General features: G+C 39.1%; 1 protein-coding gene across 2 annotated transcripts in view; it reads right to left on the bottom strand.

Moving 5' to 3' along the window:
* Positions 1-13,102, bottom strand: part of LOC127429469 (ubiquitin carboxyl-terminal hydrolase 32-like) — a 101,469-nt gene that overhangs the window by 33,305 nt on the left and 55,062 nt on the right. Inside the window, exons 6-16 of one of the 2 annotated variants that reach the window (XM_051678471.1) lie at positions 11,942-12,073; positions 11,589-11,696; positions 10,207-10,322; positions 9,751-9,813; positions 9,567-9,650; positions 8,984-9,045; positions 7,399-7,501; positions 5,791-5,980; positions 4,855-5,033; positions 3,723-3,863; positions 703-862 (exon numbers count right to left, since the gene is read on the bottom strand). In XM_051678471.1, coding sequence (XP_051534431.1) covers positions 703-862; positions 3,723-3,863; positions 4,855-5,033; positions 5,791-5,980; positions 7,399-7,501; positions 8,984-9,045; positions 9,567-9,650; positions 9,751-9,813; positions 10,207-10,322; positions 11,589-11,696; positions 11,942-12,073 — 1,338 coding nt within the window. The remainder of the gene's footprint in view (positions 1-702; positions 863-3,722; positions 3,864-4,854; positions 5,034-5,790; positions 5,981-7,398; positions 7,502-8,983; positions 9,046-9,566; positions 9,651-9,750; positions 9,814-10,206; positions 10,323-11,588; positions 11,697-11,941; positions 12,074-13,102) is intronic. The other variant, XM_051678472.1, reaches the window with a different exon arrangement.

The raw sequence follows: 13,102 nt of genomic DNA, 5'->3' as shown, positions 1-13,102 counted from the left end.
TTCTGTAAGAGGATTTTTGACCAGCTACTCACTAAGTTTGGAAGATCTGTTAAGTAAAACGGTGGGATTTTCAATCAATAATATTATATATTATGGCAAAACTTCAAATACAACCATCTGGTACACCAATGTTAATAATGATTCCACTGTAACAGTTTACAGAACATAGCAAGTTAAGCCATAGTTCATACAATATAATGTAATTACATTACCTGTCGACTTTAGCGTAGATGTCATCTCTGACAATCTTGTGGAGCAATGTAATAACGATGGATTGCATTAATGTTTAAATATGTCCTCAAAAAAAAAAAAAAAGAGTAAAAGCTGTATACAAACACACTGTGACGCGCCATGTTTGCTTATGTTTGAGGTAGTCACGTGAACCTACCACGAAGACAGTAACCCGTTACGTCACCGTACGGCTCTCAGGTCAGTGGAAAAGCGCGCCCGGTTTACCATAGGCTCCAGATTACCCCGGCCGTGAACCAGCGGAGCACAGGCTTGGCACGAGAACCATCGCAATTTTCGGTGGAAAAGGGTGAGAGAGAGCTGGGTGCTGGGATCAGGATTTGGCTCTTTAGAGGTTAAATCAGTAATCTAGAGAGCTTGTTTTGCCAAGACCAAGTTGAGTGCATTTAGGAGATTAGGGGAGGTGGTCTAGGCAGTGTACGGAGCCTCTCTCTTGCTGCAGGCTTACGTTACCTCTGGGCATGTTTGGAGGGAACATTCGCAGGCTGGTCATACCCATATTGACCCAGATGTTGGACTGTGGGGTGCGTGTAGCTGGCTGCTGTCGCAGGAAGAGAAGGTACCGGGGGAAAAGCTCCAGTTCTGGCTGTCTCTTGAGTGTAGACATGATGACCTGAGGGGGGGAAGAGAAAGGACAGCATAAATACCACAGAGAGAGAAAAGGCCCTTTCCCATCTGCAGTCCTGGTAATTTTCCCTTAGTAACGTTCTAGAGGAGAACTCTTACGAGGAACGGAACACCCATGGAGACTTTTCCCGTTGCATTCGCACTCACAAAATAACCACCGTAGTGACGTCATCTAGTATAGAACATTTTTATTCCAACGTTATTTGCATGTGCATTTCAATAGCAACAACAACAAAAACAAAATCAACAACACCAACAGAGGACGCCGGGATCGGAGCTACACTTTTGTTTGTTTAGGGCTGTTTTATATACAAACTTTGGCTGCATCGGAAAACGTAGGCAGCTGCCTTATCAGTTAATGGTTTAAACAACAGTGTTTTTGGATGAACAGAACTATCTGAACAGTTTAAAAGGCACCTTATTTCATCCTACCTTCATCCATCCTTACGCAGGCCCCGAAGGCAGCATTTTCCAGTTTTTTACTTCAGTCTACTAAAACGGACTTCACAGAGGATGAATTGATGCAAGCTCAAAGACACAGGATTCTTCATGAGCCACTGTCTGAAGTATGGGCTCAGGATGGAGTTCACCAAAATTACCTGCCATCAACTTCTAGCCAGACTGCGATGCTCCTCACTGTTTGTTTGTTTCTTTCATTTTTAACACCATGCCAGCATCTATGGCTATATTCTGCTCCTCACTGAATGATACCTATATTAACTTGGTCAAAGGAGAGACAACACTCTCTTAAACTACATAGAAAATGAATTAACCACAAACAAAAGCCTTCATCGGCCAAAATCAATGGACAATACATCTACAGTACGTGTATTTCCTCAGTTAACTCGGGATGACTTCAAGGACTTTAACACCAAAACTTATAGTTTATATGAAATCATTTTGTTTAATCCTTGACCCACAACACTTACTTAGTTTACTAATTTTAACCACTAATAGTTCTAAACATAAATAACTAATATTGGCATTATATTCATTCATTTTCTGTTATAGCATAATTTCATGCACAGCTGCTTTGAAACAACATCTGTTGTGAAAAGTGCTATACGAATAAATTTGACTTGACTTTAATATTCAGATGCAGCCTGTGTCTTCATGTTACAGTTTAAACTGGTCTCACGAGGTGTGCGTGTGGTGCTCCGTGCAGCAGCCGGAGATGATGAGACGAGGCAGCAAAAGCGCTGTTTAACTATGTAGCACATGCTGAACTCAGCGGACAACATGTTGAAAAGGCACTACAAACCTATTTATCAACACGATCTTTTAAAATAAAGGCTTTTATGACTCTGCATATATTACTGTACTGAAATACTCACTCATTGACTTAAAAAAGACGTCTTGATGCAAGTTAACCATGCAGTAACAGGCACGCAATACTTCCCTCATGTTAACTAAATTTAATGTTTAGTGTACAATAAAGTTAAATTACCCACTCTCGATAAACATCTGATTATGTATATCTGTCATCCTAGGAAAAAGTCAATGTAGTAATCCAGAATTCAATTTATTTTCTGTATAGTCAAACAGTACAGATGCAATGAAAACTCAAATCGTGTCATCCGATGAAGTCACACACACACACACACACACACACACACACACACACACACACACACACACACGTGAAACGGGTGATTCTCTTTGGATACTCTGTCATATGTTATTTCTCTTAAGGGAATTGTAAAATTAGCACAATCCACTCAGTAGCAGGCTAGCAGCTACAGTAGTTGCTTACTATTGGTGGCCATGGAGCTCCTCTCATTTCACAATGCAGGTTTTTTTTTATCCTCTTTTCTCCCCAATTTGGAATGCCCAATTCCCAATGCGCTCTACGTCCTCGTGGTGGCATAGTGACCCACCTCAATCCGGGTGGCGGAGGACGAATCTCAGTTGCCTCCGCGTCTGAGACCATCAATCCACTTGTTGAGCGTGTTACCGTGGAGACGTAGCACGTGTGGTGGCTTCACGCTATTCTCCACAGCATCCACGCACAACTCACCAAGCGCCCCACCGAGAGCGAGATCCACACATTATAGCGACCATGAGGAGGTCACCCCATGTGACTCTACCCTCCCTAGCAACCGGGACAATTTGCTTGCTTAGGAGACCTGGCTGGAGTCACTCAGCACGCCCTGGATTCGAACTCATGACTCCAGGGGTGGTAGTCAGCGTCAATACTCGCTGAGATACCCAGGCCCCCTCAATGCAGGTTTTTAAACCAATCACAGGCTACAGCACTTCCCACAGTCCCTATATGCCCCAAAAGTATCTACTCCGGAGTAGGGGCTAAAAATGTTCCCTAAAACGGCTTCGAGGAACTATAGTGACGAAAGCGACGAAAAGCACTAGTCCCAGGGAAAAGAACCTAAAACGGGCTTTAGTACCGCCAGTGGGACAGGCCCAAAAGACACTCAACTTAGAGGGCACATGCTTAAGAGAGACTCTGAATTAAATCCCATAAATTAGACATTTGGATGCCAGATTGCCACAAAATTTATTTTAGATCCAGAGTGGCCCCTAAAAGTATTTGGATGATTGAGCCAGTTGTACTCAGTTGTACTCACTGTTCAAAATTAAAACAAAAGTATATTGACACTTTCTAGTTTTCAAATGTTAGTGGAACATGTCCATAGTTAATGTGATGATGGTAACTGACTTCATACATCTAGTAAAAAATTCCTTAGGTCAGTTGGTTAAAAGAATGCAAAAAAATGCAAAAAAAGGAAAGTAAGCTTTGAGAAAAGGCTGTTGTCCAGAGCAATGATGATCCAATGGAACACAAAAAAAATGCTCTTGGTCATGCCACTGATGAGAGCCTTGATACGTACCGGTCGTGGCAGGCTGAGGTTGGCCCCATACCAGTGGTAAAGTGCCCTCCATACTGGCTCTGGCACCGTCTCAAAGTCCCGGCCAGCAATCAGCTGCTGGGATTTCTTCAGACGACCTCCTTCCATTGTCAGTGTGGGAGCCTGGATAAAAGAGAGAAACTCACACACTCAAAGGTCGTTCACACAAAGGTTCAGGGTTTGACTAGTTAGCTTCGGCATATGCCTCCTGCCAGCATATGCTGTAACTACTCCATTGTGCAGGGCAAAAAGCATCTTTCTCCACTGATGCCTTTCAAAGAGTATCTGACTATTTATTTCTTTAAGCAAGCAACATATAAATGGCAAAACTTTCATTCTATTATAGTAGAATAACTCTCTCTAAGTATTAATGACCTCCTTGGTTCACACTGACAGCAATCTGCAGTGACAAAACCACAAAAAGTGAATGATTTTCAATAAGAGTTGGCAATATGAGGATGCAACATTTAACTTTATGCAAATGTATGGTGAATACAAATAGGAGTACAGACAGTGAAGCTCACATGATCCACCTCTTTATTCAGTTAGGTACTGCTGTCGAGTAGGAATGCCTACTATCAACCGACAGTACAGCGTCTTTGTGACATTTAGTAAATTAATCACGGTCAGCGTAAACGCCCCTTCGCCCTGCTCTTCTCTTATGACTGTGAGAGTACGAGGCTGAATAAAGAGGGTTACTGCATTATGTTGGGTTAAGAAAGATTTGCCTGATGATATAGTATGTTACATTAATACAAGACTGTAAATGTGTTTGTGAAAAGGCATTACTAAAGCAAGCAGTTTCATACAAAAATGCTCTCAGCTTAAAAAAAAACTGCATTTATTTACTGAAAACAAATGCTACAAAGCATTCATCCCAGGATTAATCTGCTCTAGGTGATTTCAATTTAAAAAAATGACACTTTAATGTACTTCTGAGCTCTCGGAGTTTCAATTAGGGTGGAAAGCAAGACAACAACTTGAAGTTGTTATTTTCCCTGCAGGTCTACTATATGCACTTCATTGCACAATCATTTGAATGGACAAGAGAATTATCAGCGGAGGTTCTGAACATCCTGCTAACAGTGGGTGTTCTGAGCACATGTGCACTGACCTTCATGGGCTCAGTGGTTACTAGTGGCTGGTTATCAATGGCCCCCGGCCTCTGTGCGGCCATGCTGCTGGGCAAATGACCATTGGCGCTGGAGAAACACTGGTTGTTGTTGTCGGAGATGTTGTACTGTCGAGCGAAGCAGACGTCGGTGGCAGAGGAACTGATGTGTGGAGTCAGGCCTGAGGAAGTGAAAACACACCGTGTTTTAGGCTGAGCTTTACGGCCTTTTGCCTTTATTAGACAGTACAGTAGAGGTAGAGAGGAAAGTGGAGAGGGATGGAGAGAGAGAGGAATGGGTTCGGGACATGACACAGACTGGTCTCAAACCTACAAGCCTGTGAGCACAACACCTCTTTTTTTGTCTTCTGAGCGCTACACACATAGGCTGCACGATTATTATTCAAATCATAACTGTTGATTATTTCTCTTGATATTGTAATCACAATTATTATTATCAATTAATAGAGTTTACATTCAAATTCTTGTTTTATTTGGAACAACTGCATGCCATTTTAAGATGAGGAGTGTAACTTCTGCGCAACCAAAAGGAATTGCAAAAATAATAATCAGAATTCTCCATCTTCAATTGGTTATACAAACTGACAGACACAGCAGAAACTCACACCACTGGATGAGCCAATGTATGCTGTTATCCACACTTTTCACCATTAGTAAATTGTAACAGCTGTAATCATAATCTTGATTATTTCATAAATTGTGCATTCTTTCTACCTACTAGACCCTTAATTGTTTTAAATTATATGGACAGTGGAGAAAATGGGGAAATAAGGGGGTAATGGTAATAAGGAACAGGATCATGAAAATGACCCAAGCCGTATTCGAACTCACATCAACCATGTCAGCAACACGGCTCAATGTGTCCTAAGGTACTCTTACAACAATGCATGAATCTTGCTAAAGAGCTTTCTCACTTACTATTCCCAGTGGTTTCTGAGGCCTCTGATGAGCTGGACATATTGTCAGGGAATTTTTCCTCTTGGGAACTGGGGGAACGAGCCACTGTTCCAACTCTGTTCAGAAAAGACTCTACAGATGCTGTGGATTGAGGACTTCTCAACCCACTGCCCTGCATTGATGGCTGCTCCACGACAATGGAATTATTATCCTGTTTAACATAAACAATTGCATATGAAAATTACAAAAGCTGCATCTTCTGCATGGTCAGTACTATCAAAAGATAACTGTGCAATGAACAACTAAAGCCTTTAAAAGCAGATTGCACCATTTTCTGTAAGTCATTTGTTTAGTTAAAAATTACCACCTTAGAAATAATGTGTACAATGGACTCTGTGACCCATGAATGTCTCACAGATTGCATTTACACTGAAAGGCCTAATGCTGAGATCCAATATTTCGACACGTTTGTCTCGTCAGTTTACATTTACGGAAGACCAAATTGAGTGTTTATACACTGCAAAAAAATAAATAAATTCTGAATTAGTATTTTTGTCTTCTTTTCCAGTAAAATACATAAACATTCTTAATACAAAAAAATGATAACAAAAATAAACTTGTTTTCCCTTTGAATTAAAGGCTTGATTCAGGTTAAATTCAAGTTAAGCTCAGTCGACAGCATTTGTGGCAAAATGTTGATTACCACAAAAATGTATTTCGACTTGTCCCTCCTTTTCTTTAAAAAAAAAAAAAGAAGCAAAAATCGAGGTTACAGTGAGACACTTACAATGGAAGTGAACGGGGGCCAATTTTTTAATGTTAAAATACAGTACTCACTTTTTCAAAAGTATAGCCACGAGACATAAACAATATGCATGTAAACATGATTTTAGTGTGATCAAATGACTTACCTTTTCTGTGTAAAGTTATAGACAATTTTACAACTTCGTTACCATGACGATGTAATGTCAACAACCCCTAAAACAACTGTAAAAATGACAATTTAAACAACTTTACGGCTCTTATAATACACAAGTTTAACAAGAATTAATGCAAGTGCTTTATAAAATTAAAAGCTTCACATTTCTGTGTTTAAACCCTCCAAAAATCGGCCACATTCACTTCCATTGTAAGTGCCTCACTGTAAGCTTGAGTTTCGCTTTTTTTTAAAGAAAAGGAGGGACGAGTCAAAAAAAATGTTTGTGGTAATCAACATTTTGCCACAAATGCTGTTGATTGAGCTAAACTTGTATTGAACCCGGAACATTCCTTTAATTCAAAGGGAAAACAAGTTTATTTTTCTTACGCCATTGGCAGATTTTTCTTCTTGTTTTAAGCATAAAGTTTACAAAATTTTGTCAGATTTCTCTGAAAACAAGACTTAAAATATTATGCAATTTTATTTGTCAAGTACTTATATCTTGTTTTAAGAATATTTAGAAATTTTGGAAAACAAGACAAAAATACTAATTAAGAAAGGATTTTTTTTTTTGCAATGTATATATACTGTATATATACACTGTAAATTGTATACATTATATATATATCCAGAAAACTGTACACTTCAAACCTCAGTCTCCATGTAAAACCTTGTAATGTAGAAGCTGTACAGAGATATTTCACACTCACATATCTGACATAGTCCTTCCACTGCTGCCACCACTGCCTGGAAATCAGGAACCAGTTCTGACTTGGCTGCAGTCCATGCCTGCTCTCCCTCTCAAGCCAACCCCTGTGACATCATAAGTTATCACAGGAATTGACATTACACACAAACACCAAAATAAACCCACAAAAATTCCTTCTATTCTGAACCAATAAGACAATATAAGAATAGTTCACCCAAAAATGAAATTTCAGTCATCATTTATTCACCCTAATGTTGTCATACACTGGCGGCCAGCAGTTTGGAATAATGTTCAGATTTTGCTATTTCGGAAGGAAATTGGTACTTTAATTCACCAAAGTGGCATTCAACTGATCACAAAGTATTGTCAGGACATTACTGATGTAAAAAACAGCACCATCACTATTTGAAAAAAGTCATTTTTTATCATCTAGACAGGCCCCTTTTCCAGCAGCCATCACTCCAACACCTTATCCTTGAGTAATCATGCTAAATTGATAATTTGGTACTAGAAAATCACTTGCCATTATATCAAACACAGTTGAAAGCTATTTGGTTTGTTAAATGAAGCTTAACATTGTCTTTGTGTTTGTTTTTGAGTTGCCACAGTATGCAATAGACTGGCATGTCTTAAGGTCAATATTAGGTCATAAATGGCAAAAAAGAAACAGATCTGCAGAGAATTGCAAAGAAAAAGCCACTTTTGAAACAGAAAAACAAAAAGAAAAGGTTAGAGTGGGCAAAGAAACACAGACATTGGACAACAGATAATTGGAAAAGAGTGTTATGGATCTTAACCCCATTGAGCTTTTGTGGGATCAGCTAGACTGTAAGGTGTGTGAGAAGTGCCCAAGACAGCCACATCTATGGCAAGTGTGGGGTGAAATGTCACCTGAGTGTCTGGACAAACTGACAGCTAGAATGCCAAGGATCTGCAAAGCTGTCATTGCTGCACATGGAGGATTTTTTGATGAGAACTCTTTGAAGTAGTTTAAGAAGTTCTGAACATTTGTTTCAAATTGTAATAGTAATTTTTCATGTTATTAATGTCCTAACTGTACATTGTGATCAGTTGAATGCCACTTTGGTGAATAAAAGTACCAATTTCGTTCCATAAGAGCAAAATCTGTACATTATTCTAAACTTTTGGCCGCCGGTGAACATGTTTGGAGTAAATGATGCCAGAACTTTCATTTTTTTGTGAAATATCCTTTAGCAATACATTTGGGAAATGTGTAAAAATCCAGCCAAATCGATACAACAGAAACAGTAATGAGTTGGTACTGCATTTACAGTGTCTTTATGTGGATCGTCAGTACTGCTGGAAAATTCAATTGAGCTGTGAAATTGTTTTCTCAATCTGTGTCTGCTCTAAAACAAAGTAGAGCCAATGGAAGTACAGCGGATGGTATAAACAGATAAAGCATAATTATGAGGCTCATCGGGGACTGAAATGCAATACAGCACTCATAAAGCTTATTTTAAAACATGATGTATTAAGAAAGTGCTCTGTGGGAAAGCTCATGAAAGGAAGGTTAGTTACGGACTGTGATTGGGTGAGAAAGCCTTGCCATGTCCTACACTCACCTAATGATCTGGCCTTCCTCTTCAGGGGTAGCTGGACGTAGGCCCAGAACGATATGACACACCTGACAAAGAACCGATTAAACAAGCCATTTAAGGCCAGACCCAAAACAACAATGCACAACCTTCGCTGGATACAAATGTGTGTCCAACAGTTTTATTAAGAGGAAATATTTGCCTCCAGGAATTGATTTTAAGTGGCATTTTTACCTATATGGAGGGCATTTCTATAACCACGCAAAACATTAACATTAAAATTCTTAATCTGAACAATTATGGCTCTTACCTGTGAAATCAAAACTGATACTATCTGACAGGTCATTACAGCGTCTGCAGAAGCAGTAAACCTATAACTAGATAGGCCTAGACTATGATTTTTTTATACAGATTTTAAATGCAAGACAGTAGAAATTCACCACAGGGGCATTGTTTGCCCCCACATTTGACATATCTGGGGCATTTCTGCATCTGGTCACTTTCCGTAGCATTTATGCACGCAGTCATGAATCATTTCTGACCCTGATGTCCAGAATATGAAGCATTTAGGCACAAATGTTTTAGTAAAATATTGTAGGCTGGATTTTACCTGAAACAGCAGGTTGAGGAACTCATTGGCGAGGGCACTTTTCACGCTCCATATCTGATAGTCCTCCAGTGTTAAGTGCCCTTGCTGTGAATACGACAATACACAAAAATTAGGACATTAAGAGTCAAAAGGATGTGAAATCTACATAATCTTACAATGCTAATAAAAATAAAAGGTTAATTACTTTTGTTGTGTCATGCATTTTCAGTATGTCCTCTACAATGTCTGACACGCTGGAATCAAACTCCTGAAACATTCAATAGCATAAATAAATCATGAAATCGATAAGAAGTAATTCCATACAAAATGACAAGAAAGGACTGCATTGGATCTAAGAAACACAGTGATAGCTCCGGCTGCACAACTAAAAAATGAATCCAGAGGAAGTTAAATTTAAATGCATACCTGCAACTCCATGATTTGATCTCATTTGCCTTAATCACCTTATTAATAGGCCACATAATCAGTACACTGAAATAACATCCCAGCAGTAATTTGTTGCTAAAGTGTTATCAAAAAGTATATTTTGGTAGCATTGGTTAACCAGATAGCTATACCATGATACATCATGGGCTTTTTGCAGCTTCTGTGGATGGAAAGTTGGTTAGTTTGATTTGACAATGAGCTGCTCTGCACTTACGGGTAGGGTGTCTGTGCGATTATCCTTCCACACCTCCAGCAGTGCCACCACCATCTCATGGATCTCATCCCTGGACAGAACTCCATCCCGATCTACATCAAACACTTTAAAGCAGACTGCAATAAACCAAGACAAACAGCTTTAGACAGGGAGCATTCATCAAAGAGAAAACAACGGTGACATTTACGTCAAACAGTGCTGTCTGCTAAAATAAAATTAGGACACACCTGTCTTAAAATATGAGAATATGTCCAGGATGGTTGCTTTGAATCCTTGGAAGTGGTTAGGCAAATTGTATACATTCAGAATACTGCAGTGGAATAAGATGAACAACTAAAGGCCTATTCATACAAAATGTGAAACGAATCGTTGTCGTCTATTCACACCAAGACCAGAACAAATATTCATCACGCTAAATGAAAACCAAATTCACTCCCATACCTGATGGCGATGATCAACAAATTTACTGTACAACAAACGATGCACACATCTTACAGCTTCGGGCTGTCAATGTGAACGCATTAACTTCTGAGTTTAAATAAGTTTTACACCATTAACACATTTACCTATCCGTATTTTCCAGAAATAAAGTTGCACCTGAATATAAGTCACACCTGGTCAAAATTGCATTGTTGAGAGAAAAAAAAACAAAACAGATACTGTAAGCCTTTGTATAAAGCCACTTACACACATGCAGCGACTTCCAGCGACCAAGTGACACGATTCCATTCATTTTCAATGAGAACTATTATGCAAATAAATTGCAATCGCAAGACCTCTCAGAATATGAAAAAAAAGCAACGTATATTCCGGAAAATACGGTAATTTTGCATTATAAGGGGCCAGAATGCATTTATGCATCCATCTGCATCATTGTTACATTATTTTTCTATGTAAACGTGATCGATGGATGTCATTGACCATTGTGCCGTGTCTTGCTGTTTTTTCAGCCTCTCACACAGGAACGTCACATTTCTTAGATGCTGCGTCAAGTTAAAAATAACTTCTGCTTACTGTTATATTTGTTTCACTGTGTCGAGCTCTTTTTAGAGCAAGAATGTGTTTGGTCTAAATGGCCCTTAACTGTTTCATTCAGTTCTGTGTGATTTCTTAAGACTGGTCAGAAATAGCCGCCAGAACCATAAGAATAGCAAAACGGGGTCATACTCCCGTTTATCAGAAAAAGAGCTTCTTGCAATAATTCATTTATGAAAAGAAACTCTAATGTGATGTTTAACAAAATATTTTGTCTGGGCAAGCAGCAAAACCATCCTTGTTAAATATGTAGGATTAAGTCCATAAAGTGCTGGGGAATTTTGTCATAGTATTTAATCATTGCAGGTTTTCAACACAGAGAGAATGAGAGGAAATAAAACACTCACACTTTTGCCTCTCAGCCACAGGGCCCCGACAACATGCTGAGAGTCCACACGATATCTCTTTAAAGTCAATATGATTGTCCCGATTCTCATCAAAGGCATGAAACAAGCCTGAAAAAGGGAAGGGAAGAAAAGAAAAGGTCAGTGCTCAGATTAGCCAAAAAGAATAACTGGATTCTTTGGAGATATTTTATCACAAATGAGCCAATATATTTCAAAAGCCAGGCCTACTGCTACTAAAATAAGATGAACTGTGACTTTATGGGTGGCACAAATGTTTTGAAAGTATATGAGTAGCAGGTAGATGCATGTCTGAATGTTTGTGTGTCTTAATCTTGTAAGAGATTTTGTCTTACCTTCACTTAGTGATGCATGAATAGGGGGTGAAACCAGAGGGACAAAGGTTTCCAAATCAAAACGACCTGTCCTTGACTGGGCTTTCAGCAGCCAGTAGCGCTTTTCCAAGTCGATAATGTCGGATTCTTCTACTGCGAGACAGAAGACAAAAGAAATCAGCCTCTGAAATGATACCTTTTCATCTACAGACAAAAAAGTAATACTTTGGTACAGCAATGGTCTCAGATGGTAAAACCATGTGTGGTGAGCAAGGCGGAGCTGAGAGGCGTCTGGGCAGAGCGAGGCCGGGAAGATAAGTGGCGAATGACTTCCACCTGCGCACAACACCGGCCACGCGTTCCAGCGAGGGGAGGCAGGAGTATTTAAGGAGAAGAGACAGTGGCAGACAGGAGAGTGATGTACGAAGCTCGTCCACGTGACTGTTTTAATGATTTGACGCAGCTGGCTGAAAAGCAGTGCGTGTTTTTGTTTCTTTGTACGCTGAAAAGTGTCATTAAATGTCTATGTGTTTGTCAAGCCGGTCCCAGCTTCCTCCTTTACCATCCTGAATTGTTACACCATGATACGCTAATAAAGTACTGACATTTACGTACAGTACTATAATTTTTACATGGTACTCAACTAAGGCTGTCACAATTATGAAATTTGGCTGACGATTAATTGTCAACCAAATAATTGCGATTATGACGATTAATTGTCTGTTTTAGGGCTGTGACGATTAACTGTCTCTTTAAGAGCTTTCACGATTAACTGTCATATAAACTGTCATATTTGTTAAGGTGTGCTTTCTTTCTGCATGTGTGCTTCATACACCTTAAGAAGTCATTTTTATTTAACTTGAAATATATAAATATTATATGCCTAAAATAAGCTGTCTTTGACTATGTGAACTGACTATTTTTTACGTTTAAATTTTTTTATTATTAGGGAGTTGGCATCACTACCCCTACTTTCCATATCTGGGTCAAATATGACCCTAGTGTATGTGTTTACTATGGTTTTCAATACAATTAAACATAGCCATTCAAACGAATATAGGCCACCCTGAATCAATATTTAATGTCTAATATATATGTTTGACAACACTAATAAATGGTGATTTTCACCATAATATTTATACATTAGAAAACCACAACTATAATGGGCTGTGGTGAACGACA

The sequence above is a fragment of the Myxocyprinus asiaticus genome, chromosome 39 (genome assembly GCF_019703515.2).
Source record: "Myxocyprinus asiaticus isolate MX2 ecotype Aquarium Trade chromosome 39, UBuf_Myxa_2, whole genome shotgun sequence".
In the NCBI taxonomy this organism is placed as follows: Eukaryota; Metazoa; Chordata; class Actinopteri; order Cypriniformes; family Catostomidae; genus Myxocyprinus; species Myxocyprinus asiaticus.
Note: the sequence above shows the minus strand (reverse complement) of the source record. Positions and strands in the feature narration are given on the sequence as shown.